At 38.3% G+C, this 17,161-nt stretch overlaps 1 protein-coding gene across 4 annotated transcripts in view; it reads left to right on the forward strand.

Moving 5' to 3' along the window:
- syt1a (synaptotagmin Ia) overlaps positions 1 to 17,161 on the forward strand; it is a 101,749-nt gene that overhangs the window by 65,663 nt on the left and 18,925 nt on the right. For 3 of the 4 annotated variants that reach the window (XM_015029083.1, XM_015029071.1, XM_015029078.1), the window contains 2 exons: positions 8,303 to 8,475; positions 12,157 to 12,282. In XM_015029083.1, the coding sequence (XP_014884569.1) occupies positions 8,303 to 8,475; positions 12,157 to 12,282 (299 nt within the window). The remainder of the gene's footprint in view (positions 1 to 8,302; positions 8,476 to 12,156; positions 12,283 to 17,161) is intronic. The other variant, XM_015029091.1, reaches the window with a different exon arrangement.

A 17,161-nucleotide genomic window follows, 5' to 3' on the forward strand; every position in this document is an offset into this window, starting at 1 on the left:
TACTAATGTATTTTCAAATAACTTTGTATTAGAAGAAAATTACAATTGATCGCCTAAAAAATCTAAAATTAAAAAAAAAATTACAGAATTTTTTTTCCTACCTTTTTTATGCTTTAAGAAAATAAAAAAAATAAAAAATCCTGACACAAAGGATCATAATTCAAGCAGCTGACTTGCTGATGTGCAAATCTCTTTGCTTTCTTTTCTTAAAACTGTTGATGAATAAAGCAGATGTTTTTAAGCAGTATCTTTACTGACGTTCAGTCATACTTACGACTCTTCAAGACAGATTTTCTCCAGGCTCTGTGATTCAAACAGCAAATCATTGAGAATCTTGTAAAAATCTCGCTTCATTCTCCACAGAAACCTAGTTTCTGAAAAGGGTGTGAGTCACTGACTCTGCTTTCAAATGGTTTCACAGATGCAAAATGTGTGTAATTTGACTCCTTGTGATTTTAAAGCTGTTTATCTGAAACCTTTCAATGTGATCCTGATTGTATACCCCATGAGTCAGGGATGATTCAGCCATAGATGCATGTTACTTTTTGTTGGCAGAGCTCAATAAGCAGTCAAGGTCTGACTTGACCTTTGATGAAAACGTCACACAATCGAACGCTGAAAAATCATGAACTTCTCATCTTCTGTTCGGCTGTTTCTTAGGAAACAATAGGGGAAAAAAAAGCTTTCTTCACTGAATATCTCAGTTTATACTTGATTAAAATGTGAAAAGTAAGTTTTATTTTTCATGTTTATTTTAGTGCAAAAGCAGAATAGAAAATCTTAGTTCTAAAAAAAAAAATCCAACCTTTTATATTAATTCAGTAATTCTGGGAAGATAAACGTTTTTAAAAATCACTGTTGAAAACTCACTAGCAATTAGCAGGTTTGTCCGAGTGCCTGATTTGCTTTGGATCGAGGTTCCGGTACGTTTGGGCCAGGATTTTGGTCCCATGCATCTCGGTGTCTCTGTGGCCGGAGGGCTGCTGCTTCTGAGCCGAACTACCTCTGTGCTGCGCATATGGCTGCTCTGTGGGGGGGCCTGGTGTCCGTCTACCTGCTCAGACTTCCTGCCCTTTGCTGCTCTTGGATGCTGAGCGTTTCAGACTTTTTGCCCTTATCGCCGTTCTAACAACTCTGCACCATCAGGTGGCAAATTAGCAGCCAAAACACAGTTAAAAACATAAATACAGCTCCAAGTAGAACTCATTTAAATCAAGTCTTCTAGTTCATTGGGTCAAAACAAAACAGGATTGTTCAGCTCACAGTTCTCAAAAATGTATCTCCAACTCATGATTGTGTTCAAATGAATAAAAATTTTTTTTACATCGTTCTTAAATAAAAACTTCTGCACTTTTATGATCAAATCTCCTGGCAAAACATCTGTTCATGAGTGTGTGACGTTCTTTGCCTATCAGAACAAATCTCTCCACGGAGGTCTGAAGGTTTTGTTTCCATCAATATCCTAAATTATAATTGTATCTAATAACAGGTTTGTGTTCAAGTAATATCATCTCACAAAATGACTTCCGTCTTTCCCCCAACGCCACAAATGTCACCACTGCAGAAATTTCATACACAGTAATCTTTATACATGCGAGGAAGTAATTTAGCTTAAATAAAATCCATTATTTATATTTTAAAAAAAAACTCTCATGGCTGCAGCTGAAGAGCTTTAGCTGTGTGCATTCATTTAAAATAGAAACATGTTTGAATATCTTTGAGGATATTTGATTTCAGAGGATTTACAGCCAAGACCTGATGAGTTTGATCTCCCCTCTGGCTTAACAATAAAAGTATCACAAAAGACAGTCCCCAGAAATCCATATTTTTCACATCCCTCTTGGTGGCAAGTTGGGTTCTCAATTTATTTTCTTTTCTCTCATTTTTGAACTTATCTTTACCACACCTCTGGCAGAAAAAGTTTTCTAAAATCATCCAAATAAACCCTACTGACCATCATGCAGGTTGTCACTGCTGGGTCATACCTATTACTGTTTTCTGTCACCTCATCCCCTCTATCAAAAGCAGGGGACTTTGCTCTGCAGTGCTGCCAAGCGGATGATGAATGCCCAAAAGACTTGTTTACCTTGTGGAATATCGATGGGGTTTGGGGGAAAGTCATGCAGCAAATTTAACAAGAAAATGTGAGAGGTGAAGCTGCATGCTCAGCACCGCCTTTCCACCGCAGCTGCAGAAGATCTTTTCAGACTTATAACCCAATTTAAGCTCCACAGGCTTTGAATGTGTGGTGGCATGAAGCTGTCACAAAGGCCTAACTCGCTGCTCAATTTCTGTCAGTCATCACGCTTCTGAGCCGGGGATTTTTGTCAGCCAGTGCCTCCTGCACAGCAAAAACTAAACCTATATAAATCATGACAAAATTACTTTTTTCCGTTTGACAATTGGTGAGACGCTCCTACTTCTGGCAGTGGTTACAAATATATTCTCTATGGGAGTTTATGTCATTAATTTTGGATTTTTATTTTATTTTTTATTTTTTTAATTTGTGCAGCAACTTCACTGAAGTTGTATGATGTATATTGCTCTGCCTGAAAAACAGAACAGATTAAAAAATAGACAAATTATTTATACATTAGTTATACATTTGAATTTGCAATGTTTCAACATATCCCAGCATTATTTATTTACACTAAATCACTAAAAAGATTTGTAAAATAAGCAACAAGCAGAAAACCTTTTCATAAACGTGGTAAAATAAACACAATTGAAAATTAGCTGAAGACTTTACTTGTTTCAGCTGTTAAAATTTAATATCCTGCAATAACTTTCTCTGTTATCAATTATTTAATGCTCAGATTTTTTTGCTTTCCCATAATTATAAACACTTTGACAGGCAGAGCTGAAGTCCAGCTGTAATCACACTAAAACATGCTGTTACCGCTCATTGAAACACAGCTGCTGCTGCTGCTGCTGAGAAAACCAGATTGCTGAACTTCTTATTTCTGAAAATCCGTTGCAGATAAGAATTGATCAATAAACGCAAACTGTTTGAGTCATAACTACAAACATACAAACCATTTCTCCAAAATAACAGAGTGTACTGGAAGAATAAATGCTACATAAAGAGAAAATCTTTCTCCAGTTGAAAATATAAAACAATAAATCTGTTGGAGGAGAAAAATATTATCCTGCAGAGCTAAAAAAAAAAAAAAAAAGAAAGAAATCCCAGCACAAAGTTATGTTTGTGTTTGAAAGTGTCTGGACTGATTTAACACTGTGGCTACTCCCAGTCAACAGACAGCAGGGTTTATTAAAGAGGATTATGGCGGAGGATCAGCAGGACCCGTTGGGTCTTCCTGCCTGCTGGTGGCAGGCCTCATCGCCCACCGTCATCTTAGGAACAAATGTAAAGCTGTGAAACCCTCAGGGATTGGTGGAAGCAGGAGTAGCCTAACACAGTTCACACAGTGACCTCTGCACTCTGACTGCACACCTAGATTTTCATGAGGACAGTCGTGTTGCAACCAGAAAATTAACTTTTTTCAGCCAAACGGGAATTAAAACTACTCCATGGTACTTCCGCTGCAGCTCTGTGTTTTGTGTAAATATAAGATTTACAGAGTAAAATCTCATTATCATCTGTTTTCAGCCCTCATTGCTGATTCTGCTGCTGCAATATCGTCAGCTTAGCCAAACCACAGTGGGTTAAAGCCATGAGCAGAGTGTTGATCTCACAGGCATAACAAGATATAATGTGAAGGTTAATTGACCAACAAAGTCCTGTCACACTGAATTAGTGCGCTCTGGAAAGTGGATATAACCCAGATGCAATATAGCACATTAATAAACACACAAACATACCCAGACACTTGTTAATGTGTCCAGCATGAACCTCTCCTTCTGATGTAAAGTGCTCAGGATTATAAGTGAGAGGATGAATAAGAATGTGATTACATTGAGACAGAGCAGACGGATCCAATACAGCTTGTAAAGATTACAAAACACCTGAAATGACGCAAAATATCCACAAAGTTTTACACAGAGCATGTGTGAAATGTACTCTTTCACACTGAAATATTTCAATCAATAAAACTTACTACGTGAAACAATATACATGTAGTAAAGTGGATGTTTTCATTCATGTTTCCTCAGAAAAAAGCTCAATACTATAAATGAGTCACTATTTCTTTCTCACAGTCTGAATAAAGTCCCCATAGAACCGCCCACACCACCTTAAGAGGCCAAAAATGTCCCAGAGTGAAAGCTGACATTTGAAGGTAATGGTGTTTCGCCAGCAAAAACCAAACCCAGTTCTGTTGTCACGGTAACAACCGAACCGAACGATAAACGTCATGCACACATTTAAAAACTGTGTAATGGCATTACTTAAATGTAATTCGTTTTATTGTAATTTTTAAGAGCAGAAAATAATTTTGCAATTATTCAACTCTGTAGCATTTCTTTTGCGCTAAGAATATAATGAAAAGTATAAAGCTGATTTCTTTTAACTTTCCTTTATAGCAGTCAGACTTTGTTTAAAGTGATCCTGATCAGTGCGTAATTTCTGCAATCTAATTTTTACGTGCTTTATTTGGGCACAAGATTGCCTGGACTTGAAAATAGGTGATAGAAAACTTGTTCAATATGCAGTTACCATACATTTTTCCTTTAAGTGATGTCAAAATAGTTGGTTTGTAAGTAATATATCAAAACAAACCCCCCACAGTAAAGTGCTTTAATCACACAACGCAACTCATTTCATGTTCAATGAACGAAAACAAAATACAGAGAAACTACAAATGAATTTTTCACATCGACTTATATGAAGACATCTGTAGATAGTTGGCGTTTTCTTCTTTCACCATTTAAAAACCCAAAAAGTGTCTTGAGCCCCAAGGGACAGCAAACTTGGACTAAACCAGGCATGTCCAGCTCATCCAGGGAAACTATTTTCCATGCCACGTCGCCCGGTGGAACAAGAGATAAGTCTCGGGAGTTAGAGTTCCCGCTCATCCCCTTTTTCACTTTCTCGCTCCATTTCTCTCCTGAGAAAAGACATTCAGACAATGTAGTTAATTAGGGAATGCTTTTATTGCTTTCTGGGACTCAGGTTCCTTTAATTAAGGAACACAGAAGTGCCTTTCACTGGAAGACGTGGGCTTGATGGATAAGATAAAGTCGGGGAGTTTTTGCCATTCCGTCAGGCTCCAACAGAGTGACATAAGTATTTATGAGATTCCTGTTAATATATGCTTTCATTTGGGGAGGGGGAAATAAAATCACTATTCTACAGTTTCCAAAGAAAGCTGATTGCTTTTTCAGAGCAACTCAAGACCTGTCACATCTGTGACACTTTGCTTAAAAGCCTTGTGTTTGCATTTTGTGACTTCAAGATCTTGAATCTTATTAAACATTGACGCTACAAGTTGAGATGAAAACATACATTCATGCATATAAAATCTAATGTTTGCTATAATATATATAATAATAATAATATAATAATATCCCCAATAGAAATTCCAGTATCAAGGGCATAAATGGGACATTATGAACGGAGCCTGAGCTGCAGTTTGATCCATATAAAGTTTTAGGAAGCTGATTGCGAACGAGGCCTATCCAGTGTCACCTCCATTACCGTGGCGCTCCGAGGCAAGGCCGGAGCTGTAGATCCTAAAGTTATTTCAGAGCATCACTCACTGTTTTTCCTTGGAGGAGAGTGCTTATTGATTTTGTCAACAGGGAATCGATTTGTCTTCTTTCTCTCTCACCTCAGCAAAAGAACCACAACTAGTCAGCACAGCCGCAGAGTGAACTGCTGTAATTTAAAAGATTTTCTTTCTGTTTTGATGGAAACTTCTGGGGTTTTTACAAGGTAGTCTTCAGAGGACTGGAGCTTAACCGGGTTCGTGTTTTCAATTGGCATGTTGAGTTTATGGGGATGTTTGGATTATTTTCTGAGATACGGATTGTGTCGCGTTTCATATGGGTTTTGTTAGTGTTGATTTATTTCTCTCTATGGAAATATATCAGCTCGACTCAAACTATTTTCTTGTTTTGTTTTATTTATCACAATAACTATATTCCTTAAAAAATACCAACCAGTTTCAGTTTTTAGTAGATATTTGCTTCATATTGTTTTTTGCTTCTCATACAACATATTATAAAAGATTTCACCTTTTAAGTGTTTCCACTTTTTGCCACGTTCTAAACATAAACTTCTAGGTATATTATTGGGTTTTTACATAATAAACTGTTTCACTTGACTTTTAATGAATGTGGATTTATATTTCACTCCATTTTACTCTCAGCGACTAAAACAAATGGAGCAGGAGATTGAACCGACAACCCACCGATTACAGGACAATCCCCTACTTAAAAAAGTAATTACCGTGTTTTTAGGACTATAAGCCACTACTTTTTTCTCCACACTTTGAACCATGCAGCTTGCAGCCCAGTGCAGCTTTTCTGTGGATTTTTCTTCAACCAAGATGTTTGTTGGACGACCTTGACTGCTGGAAGAAGTCATCTCGTGAGGTCTCTTACTATTTTCAGCCTCCCGATTTTCCTCCAGCCCTCACGTTATTGTGATGGAGACATGGTGTTCCTATGTGTCAACAGGAAGCAGGAAGCTCAGGCTGACAGCTGACTGCAGCACAGATAGGTGTCACTGTGTTTGCAGCTGGCTGTCATTGTGTTGGTTGAGCTGCGGCTCTGACAGTTCATATGTGACAGGAGGCTGACTGCTGCTTGTCCCAGTTTTTCCAGTCAAGGCCGTGAAGGAGGCCAACAGCATATGCTAGAGGGAACAAACAGCGAATCAACCTTTGTCAGAGCAGAAAAGCTTTCTGACGACATTGAATGTAGTTTTAAAGATTTAACATAAAAACATTTAAATTAAAAAATAATAGTTCAAGTTAGTAATGAAAAGACATAAATATAAATGGGTAGGTGACATTTATTTTAAATGTTGGACATGGTTACGGCATCTCTTTTTATAAAGGTATTTAAATATGCCAGCAGGCTGTGGTGTATTTTTTGTTTCGATTTCATATTTTTTGTGAAATCCAGAAATGTTAAGTTTCAGACCAGATTTTAACCTTTAGAAGTTTTTTTCGCTGTTCATGCATTGGATTGTACTCTTTTTTTCTAACATAAAACTAGCAAATGGAAATGTTGTCACTGATTCACTTTATTGCGATTTATATTGGTTTGTGAAGAGTAAGAAAAAAGACATAAATTATTTTTTTTTCTCTTTTGAATAATTATTTGCCTCCTAAGCTAAATAATTACTTGTGACACTCATTAGCAGCAACATGTGACATCAAGGCTCTGATAACTTATTTATGGAGGAAATTTGATCCACTCTTATTTGCAAAATTGTTTTAAATCAGCCATGTTGGATGTTTTTTTGTTTTTTCCTGAGAATAATTTGTTGATTTCCATCTGATTTATGTCCCGACTTCAATTACTGAGATCTTTTGCAACTTCCTGGTTCTCAGTGCATTCTTGGAGTAATTTTTCTGAGCTCCTGTTCCATGTTTTCCCCATATTTCTGAAATCCTAAAGCTCTACAAACCTTCCTTCGCCAATAGTCTAATAGTTTCCTTGATTCTGCAGGTGTAGCAGTAATTAGTCCGACAATAACTCAGCTGTGCAAAAAATGTTAATTCATAATCACTTTTTTACTTCTTCACACAAAGGTGAGGTGCTTTGGATAACTTTATTTGCTTCAAATAGAAACTTAACTGCTTTTTGTGTTTAGTCCGACTGTCTCTGTCATTTTAATTAATGAAATTAACATTTAGTTTTGACAAAAAAGCAAAAAGGGGATAAAAAACTGAAATCTAGTTCAAAAGTTGTCAACACTGCACAGACACAAACCCAGTATATAACAGAGGATGTGGCAGGTGTCAGAGGGAAAGATAACCCCATTTCCACCCGTCCAGGTTGAGTGCATCATTGGATTGTCATGGTCACACCTGAATTAATGCCCATCAGACACACCCGCAAAATCCCCACCACCTTGACTCCCTGTGCACTCTGTGCTGACGCTGATTGCCATGAAAGTGTCAGCTTGACTCGGAGTCTTTTGTTTAAATGGCAAGTGGAAAATGCCAACATCTGTTACTTCCACTAAATTGGCTGAAGGTGTTCGGTCAGGTTTTCTCCCCATCGCTTGGAGTCTGCCACTTCTTGATGGGCCCAGGCGAGAGCTAAAGTGAAGATCCACACAATTTCCTGCTTTTATCTCACCTCTTTGTGTGTAATCACCACTTTTCAAAAACGTCTCTTCATGTCCAACGTCTAACCCGAGCTCTTTTTTTTGTCTTTCTTTCCTCAGTGCCGTCATGGGCCATCGTCTCCATTGCTTTCGTGGCCATCATTCTGGCGTTAGCTTGCTGCTTTTGCGTCTGCAAAAAGTGGATTTTCAAAAAGAAAAACAAAAAGAAGGGCAAAGACAAGGGCAAAAATGCCATCAACATGAAGGACGTCATGGACGGGACCAAAACCGAGGTACAGACTTTAATCCGCTTTAATCCCTTATAAATTATTAACTCTGAATCTTTTGAGGCTAAGATTATGCTAAAGCTTGTTCATGTGACCACATGCAAGAAGTTGAAGGTATTTGTCTTGAATTATGTTGTTTTTGCTTCCGTTTGGCATTATTTCGTGCTTGTTTTCTTCTGCACATGATGACAAAGTTGCATTAGGAATAGTGAATTTAATAATCAAGTGCTTTATTTTGTGTGAATTCTCTTCTTAATTATTCCACCCAAATTACCTGAATAATTCCCTGAATACAGATAAGACATTAAAGTTTTGGTGACTTGGATGACTTGATTTAAATCTGTCATCTCCTGCTGTGATTGCTTCTTTTTTTTTGTTATATGTGGACCTGCTCACTTGTTGAAGAGTGTGAGTAGCTGTGTAATGAAGTGGTATCCACCCAGAGAAATGACATTACCAAACTTTAAACTGTTTTTAGCAGTGCAGAAGGGGAAGTTGTGATGCGCAGACAACAAATCGTACCTATATGGCTTCATTAAAGGCGCCATCTTCAGCGGCCCCCCCAAATGAAAATGTGTTTAATAAGCTGCAACACCACCTCTGCCATCAGAGGTGGCTCAGAGTCACAGGCAGAAAGTAGCAAATATGTTTTTGGAAATATCAGTTGACTGAGAACTGTGCCACAACTTTAAAATCAATAAACTTATTTCTAGTTTGTCTAAAAATTACTATTCTGCAATTTTTAGATGCATCCCTGCTGTCAAATAACTAAATTCCCTCGTTGAGCTCTGCAGATGCCTTGTAAGCAGCCATTCATTTGATTCAGGTGTGTTGCAGGACTGATGCAGCTAAATATCATAGAATAACACCGCTTCAAGACTGGAATTGAGTACAAAATGATCTCCTGCTGGACATGAAATTGCACTTGGTTTAGAAACATATGGGTTCAAAACAGGAACTAGAAGCAAGCTGAGGACACTAATGGTGTTTCTGCCTTTTCAGTAAGGTTGAAACTGATGGTAGATGTGCAGAAATCTCCAACCTAAAGAAAGAAATACTCTAGATTGTGAGGAAGTGTCCTGATGCAATGGTTGAGTAAAAAGCGTGGAAGCTGTTATCTCATTGCTCATCGACTGTTTTCCTCATATCCCCGCTGCCCTTCCATAATCAAGAATTTATATTTAAACTTATTTACAATAAAGAGATGTGAACTCTTTTTTTTCTTTAAAGAGCGTATCTCTGAGCTCTTTGAATCTGCTTCTTTAGAGGCAAGCAGTCATTTCTCCTGGTGTGCCCAGACTCTAGTGTGTTAACTCCTGTGTGTGGTTGTTTTAATTTGTGTTTCTTCCTTCTATGTCCTCCTTATCTGTGTTGTGTCTGATGACTGTTCGGGATGGTCACTGGCGGTAGGTTCCCAATTGCTGTTGGATCTTCTTAAGCCTGCTGCTCTGATGTTTTGGTTTTTTTATAGCCTCTTGACAACAACTACTGCTCCCATAGAACCAAATATATGTAACTATGCATACTGTACATGTATATCTACTGTATATATGTGCCTACAACCTGCATATGCACATATATATGTATGAAAGAGACACTGGGTGCGCATTGATGAGGTTGACCCACACAGACTTTTTTTTTTGTGCCAAGCTGCCAAGGTCTCCAGCCTTTTGAATCTTTTATATTTCAAATGAGAGCAAAGTAAAATGATTGAGAGGCTGCAAGTACAGAGGTTTGGGAAACTGTGATAGACATACAGAGAGCAGTGCATAATTGTGAGGTGGAAGGAAAGAAATTCAATTTTTTTTACCATTAAAATGTGAAAAGCATGGTGTGCATTTGTATTCACCCACCTTGATATGCCAAAATTAAACCCAAATTGTGTTTAGATTTAGTAAATAGAGCCCACTTGTGTTTAACTTGGTGTGAATCCAGCTATTCTGTAAACGTCTCTGAGCTTTATTAAAGATTAAACGACACGAAGAACAACTAGCACAGGGCACAGGTCATGGATGAAATCATAAAGAAGTCGTTTGGCTGGAAAATATCTCAGAAGCTGAGATATTTTCAATGTCAATGGACAGTTTTAAGGTCCATTGACCTTAAAACTGCGCAAATTGGAATTGAGAAAATAAATTTGCGCCAGATTTGAAAAGTTCTTGCACACTGCAATTACAAAATTTTATTTTTTCTACATTAGCAGTATATTAACAAAGCTTTGCACACATTTGTAATGGAAATGCAGCGACTGAGCCGTGTTTATTCCATCATTCAACAATCCTAAATACACAGACAGAGCTACAATGAAATGTAGATCAAAAACATATATTTATGTTTTAGATTGGCTCAGTCAAAGTCCAGCCCAAAATCCAATTGAGAATCTTAGCCAAGACATGAAAGTGGATGCAAGCAATTCAGGAAAGAAGAATGAGAAAAACATTCCTCACTTTGTAGATCTTTGCTTCAGAAAACTATAATTCTTTTTACTTCCTCTGCATAATTATGTACTACTTTGTTTCTCACATTTGGTTGTGCGCGTATTTTGCAGTGCTTGTTTTGAAGCTGGTTCAGACGTAGCTTAGCATAATTTTTTTTTCCTGAAGGGTTCCGATAAAACTGATCAGATAATTTTTCCTCAATCATTTTACCTGCTGCATTTTTCTCTCTTGCCTGTAACATCAAATTGCCCTAATTGGATGATTTTTCTGCTAAAGGCAGAGACCAAACCCAGCAGCAGCTTCCTGATCCAGTCTGTGTTGTTCAGCCTCCTGCTTTCACATGTTAATTTAACGAATAGAAGCAGGCCCCGATGTACAGTACATTACAACCCCCTTTTTTTACCAACACCTTCCACCCACCGCTGGCATGATGCTTCTAGCTACATCGGCGTAGAAGGGGGTTCAGCTTTAGGGCTATGATGACAATGTGACTGTATGTCTGAGGTTGTAACCAGACATGGGAATGAGGAATCACTAAAGAGCACTGTTTGTATGACAGAGAATGCTCTGCATGCCAAACGACGAGAGGCACCTCGGAAAGGCAACTCTTCACTCTGAATGACTGAGAACTAGTCTTTGCCTCTTTAATCGCATGTTTTCTTTTCTTATGGGGAACTCCCGCTCTCCTACCACCCTACCTCTCCTCCCTCCCAGTGCCACCACCTGCCACCCTCACCTCAGTGCCAGGCTAGAGACGGGCCACTTTCACCTCTCATCCACTGCCACTTCTCACATTTCCCAGTTTTGTTTTTTCTTGCCAAAGACTTAATCTCCCATCAAAGGAAATTGTCCTAATGCTATATTTTCTGAAAGCATCTCTCTCTCCGTCTTTCTGTTCTGTCCTCCCCAAGTATCTCTCTATCCTCTCATTGCTCTCATTTCTGGTGCCATCATTTGATCTTTCTTCCCCCCAGACTCAAGCACTCAGAGACTGACATAAAAGCACCAAAAGGGACCAGGCCTGGGGCTTTAGTGCATCACAGAGCATGTCCTGATGTTAACTGCCATGTTTTAGTGCTTGCTCCCTCTTATCCCCTCCTCGTTTTCCCCCTTTTACAGTTTGAAACAAGTGGGGGCTTTTGCAGGAGTAGGTTTTCGCAGGCAGGACCTGGGCAGGGGAACGGCTGGCTGGGTGCTAGCGCCCCGCTACAAACAGGCGGCACTGACTCTTGGTGGGTGTCTCCTTCAGGCCTTGAAGGATGAGGAGGATGCGGAGACAGGGCTGACTGAAACGCAGAAAGAGGCCGAGCCAAAGGAGGACGAGAAACTGGGCAAATTACAATACTCCCTGGATTACAATTTCACAGAGAATACGGTAAGGATCCGTTCTCCAAATCACTCACTGTGTGTAGATTTTGCAAAAAGACCCTCTTCTCGTAAGTATTGTCACATCTAACTTTAACGGTTTGACTGTATCTCTGTATGCCAAGGTTTTAAAAAGCTTTAAAAACTTTAAAAAGTTTCTGTTACACCATTAATACAGAAACACACGCAGTGGATGTCTAACAATAGTTTTCACCTGTTTTTTGGAGCGGAGAGTAATGCAGCATTGCTCCTCCATTACTTGTTGCTTTGCACTGAAAAGTAGCAAATTAAAATGTATAAAATAATATTTGCAAAAACAAAAAACTGACAGTGGTAGCATAGAAAGAAACACTCTTCTAAAACTACATTTTGAAAGCTATGAGCGTCTTATCTGTTAAGAGGTGAGGGTTAGCATAATAACGATTACAACCCTCACTAAATAGATAACTTATTCCCAGGTTTACTCTGTAAATAGCAAAACAACAAAAAGAACATTCTGCACAATAAAAGCTTGAAAACTTCTGTTTTCAACAGGTCTTTTTAATGCAATTGAAAAATTATTCAACTCCTATGGAGGAAATTTAATGTGATATGGATAAATTAGGCACAAAATACAAGCTGTTTGTATTTAACAAATCAAATTAAATAGCTACTTGAGGTGGTTTATCTAAATTAAAACACAAAGTTTAACTTTAAATGGCTATTGCTGTCTCTAAATAGTTTAAGCTTTTCATAACATAACAGTTTTTTGTCAGTAGTTTTTGTTTTAAATAAAAACAATTAGATTGTGTCCTTCATTTTTGTTGTACTGAAAAGTTAGCACACTGCGAGGATCCGCTTTGAAATCCTGCTTTAAGATCTGTAAAGAACCAAACTCAGCAGAGCATTTTTGCTCTTTTTGAAATACTTCCACTGCAAACCCTTGTTTGGAGTTAATGGTTAACTTTTTATATTTCCAACTTCTAAAAGAGCGACACATTAACCCCGCCGGGATTTAGTTTGCAGTTTATCTTGTTTTTCTATTTTATTTCTGCCTAATCAAACGTGGCCCCTGCAGATATCCGTCTTCTTTACAGTTTTTCCAGTGAGTGAGTTTTGAAAAAGCAGAATAAGGGATTAAATCAGCTTTCTTTCACCAGATGTTGTGCGACAGATAATGGAAGCGGTGCATGAACACGCTGTCCCTCGCTGGGCTACCGTACTCCGTTATAAACAGATCTGACAGCCTGTGATTAGGCAGTGGAGCTTCCGGCGTCTGTGCACCAAGCGTGCCTCTTTACATGAACTCAAACCTGATTGTTATATACGTTTTGAGTCTACGAAGACAATTTTAAGTTTGTTTGTTTTTCCAGGTGAAACAATTACACAATAATCATCTTGAAATAGTTTTAAAAGCTAGAAAGACATGCCCATGTGTTGTTGAAACAGATATTTCAGTCACTTTGATGATGAATGGAAGGTTGGAGGTATTGTTGCCGCATCACCTTCTCCATTTGGGTTAAAAACTTGACGAGAAGGATGAAATTTCTATTTGAATCAGATTAGATGCAATGGCTGGAAGAACCTTTTTTAAGAATAGCTGTGGATGTCAAGACAGCAGGAGGAGTTTAATTCTTATTACAAGTTTTTATTGTTGAGTTGTCTAATTTTCTCAGTGATTTCTCTCAATCCGATACGCATCTCAAAAAGGACTTCTAGCAGTTTTTTTGTTGCAAACGTCTGACTTTATAATCTCATCAAACTTCAAATACTTTTTTGCTGACTTTAACATGTAAAAGAATATTTTTAATGTGAAAAATTATTTTTTTTTGATAATTTGACTTTTGACATCAAAGAATCTCCAGGTTTTTTCTTGTAAACATAAGAAATTAGTCTTGAAATATCTGACTTTTTTCCACAGTGGCACTAATATTGTATATTACATTACAGTATAGCATTTAATCAAAGCACTAAATGCATTTGGACACCTTGTATGAGAACAATAGAGTTCAAATCTCTAAAATCAGCCCCTCCAATAAACAATGTATGTATATTTTTGCACCTGCACTCTATAATGGAAACAACACCCTCTCCCTGGTCAATATCAATATGTTTTACAGCTTAACCTGTGAATTATTCCTGACAGTGATGCTGCTAATGAAATTACACAGTGCACACATCGTAGCTGATCAGTCATCCATACCCTTATTTCTTTCGGAGGAGACAGCCTTTCATAAAAGGGATATTTTATGGACGATATTACATTTCACAGTGCTGATCTGTCTTGTACAGGGAGGCGGTGACAGCTCTCTATGAGGTTCTTGATTGCAAAGGTAATGAGCTCCACCATGGCTCTACAGTGTAATGAATGGATGACAGTTTTCACATTTGTGACACTGACCCCAAAGAAGCTATAGGCTGAGCTCACGGGACATCTTGGAAGTTAAGAAACAGGCCAAGCAAAAAACTCAGGAAGACATTTAGACCTTGATTCCTTCAAGAATAAGCTATGAATATCAAACCTACACAACTATGCTGTAAAATGTTGCCGTAATAATTTGCTATAAGCTCAAATAGTTGAAATATTCCTGAAAAAGTAGCCTTGGAGGTGTCAAGTAAGAGTGAGTTATAAATCCTTCTAAAAACTGTTTTTACTCATGAAAAGTATTTTTTAAATAAAAATAAATACCATCAATAATCAAAATGTCACAAATATGCTTCATAGACATGCAGTGCAAGCATACTAGTCTTTGCTTCACCTTTAAGACCCTCACTTTAAGATCTCCCCGCTAATTGATGTCGGCATGTTTAATGGGACTCTTGTCTCATGAAGGCCCCAAACTTAGCAAATGTCAAGTCCTTCTGAGGAGAAGCTGTAAACACCAGTTTCCATGTGTGCAAATACTAAATCAGGGGGATCAGGGTGGAGAAGCACTTGGAGATTAATGTCAGGTCCACATGGCAAAGCATTGTTTCTCTCTGTTAAGCACTGCAAATAGCTGCTGCCCGATGCTGGATTTATACACTAATGAGAGGAAAAAAGGTTTGTAAAAGATCCAAATCATTCAGGGAGCAGCGAGGAGACTACATGAGGCAAAGGCAGCAAATGAACCACAAAGAGCCATCTCAGCACAGCAGGAAGAACCACTTTCAACATCATTACTGTATTCATTGTTCTTATCGCAGGTCAGGCACAGCATCGTGTCCAGTCAGAACTCAATATTTATAAGAGATGAATTTAAAAAAACAGTCGTATTCGTTTTATTATCAGACAGTCAGCTAGCTTCCATACCGACTCTAAAAGCCTTTGTGGTGATATTCTATTCTGTGGAAGTGTTTATCGATGCACTAGGGAGAGAAAGTCCTCGGTGTGTGTGTGCTCATTCTGGTCAGCAGGCTGCTCACCGGGCTGCAGCTCAACTCACAAACAAAGGTTATACCAGTTAGTCCTTAGCTAAACAGGAAAATCCCCACAGATGTGCAAACACAGAGCCACTGTTGTTCCAGTTCTGACTCTGAGGTCTGGTGTCAGCCACATGGCTAAATCCAGATTTTTGCCGTTTTAAATGATGAAACGCAACAAAGCCAATTAGCAGAAGCAGCAAACTGGAAATCAGCCTTTCCAGGCACATCCTGCTCCAATCTCTCCTCAGGCATCAATGCCTTCCACGGTAAAGAAGGTGTGACATGAAGTGTCTCCTACTGACGGTGCTGATGGATGGATGGATGAAAATCAGCAGGACAGCATGCATTGAGCAATTGTTGCACATAAAGTCTAAGTGCCACTTCCTGTCTCCAGTGCTCAGCGTACTTCTGTGAAGGTTAAAGTAAATGACAGCTAGATTGGCTCCTTTTTGTCTTATAAGATATGCAAATATTTCCTCAAGGAGGATTCTGATATATTCTGTCATAAAACTTTAAGAGCTCAGATGTATTTACCCATCAACAATGGAAATATTTTTCTAAACCTGGTCAACAGGACATTAAAAACTTGCAGTATTTATAATGAATCATTAAAACTCAGGTTAGCTCAGGTAGCTCCTTATGGTATAAAATTGTTATATTATGAATTATAAATTATTATATATACTGTAAATTCAGTAGATTCCTGCATTTTCTCATCTGGAAATATTTCCAAACTGCTGATTTTGGAAAAAGTTTATTTATTCATAATTTTTATGTATACATATAAATATCACTAAGAAGATCCTGTTGAAGTAATAAAATAACAATTTTATCCTCCAATAATCTGGAATAAACTGCAAAACTTCAACTTGTTTTTTCTTAAATCTAATAAAGAAAGAAAGTTGCAAACTCCAAAAACGTTACTATAAATCGAAGATCATCCTTATTTCAAGGAACTGGCTGAATTTAAAACATAAAGCTTTGTGCTACATAACTTAAATGTATCTGCACAACTGAACAAGTTTTAGTAGATGGATTATTTCCAAAACAAAATCATGCAAAGCCACAGAAATAGCCCACAAACTTTTTCTTTGCATGTCTTGGTGGTTGTTTTTGTTCTCCACATGTTTATTTGCTGCATCATCACCGGTGGAGCTCCACACAGGAAGCTGATGCAGCTCCTGTCAGCTGTGGAGCTCCATGGCTGAGCCCCCTGGTCAGCCTCCAGATTGCAGCTTGATGGCTGCCTGATAGGAAGTTGATTGACTGACTAGCAGGACCTTTGAGTCGAGCCTCTGACTGACAGGTCAATCAGCCACCCAGGACCCCTGCTGTGGTTATCAATTGTGAACCATATGAGGAGGAAAAACGCGCGTCTCTTTCCTGGCGCGACACGCCGTGACCTTTATGGACTCTTCAGGAGCCGTCATGTTCTGCTTTTGTAACCTTCTAATATTGGAGCCGTCTCCCCATTAAAATGACACCAAATTATCTTTAGGATGTCA

Source organism: Poecilia latipinna, unplaced genomic scaffold (genome assembly GCF_001443285.1).
Source record: "Poecilia latipinna isolate Pla-1442-1.1 unplaced genomic scaffold, P_latipinna-1.0 Scaffold9, whole genome shotgun sequence".
Taxonomy (NCBI): Eukaryota; Metazoa; Chordata; class Actinopteri; order Cyprinodontiformes; family Poeciliidae; genus Poecilia; species Poecilia latipinna.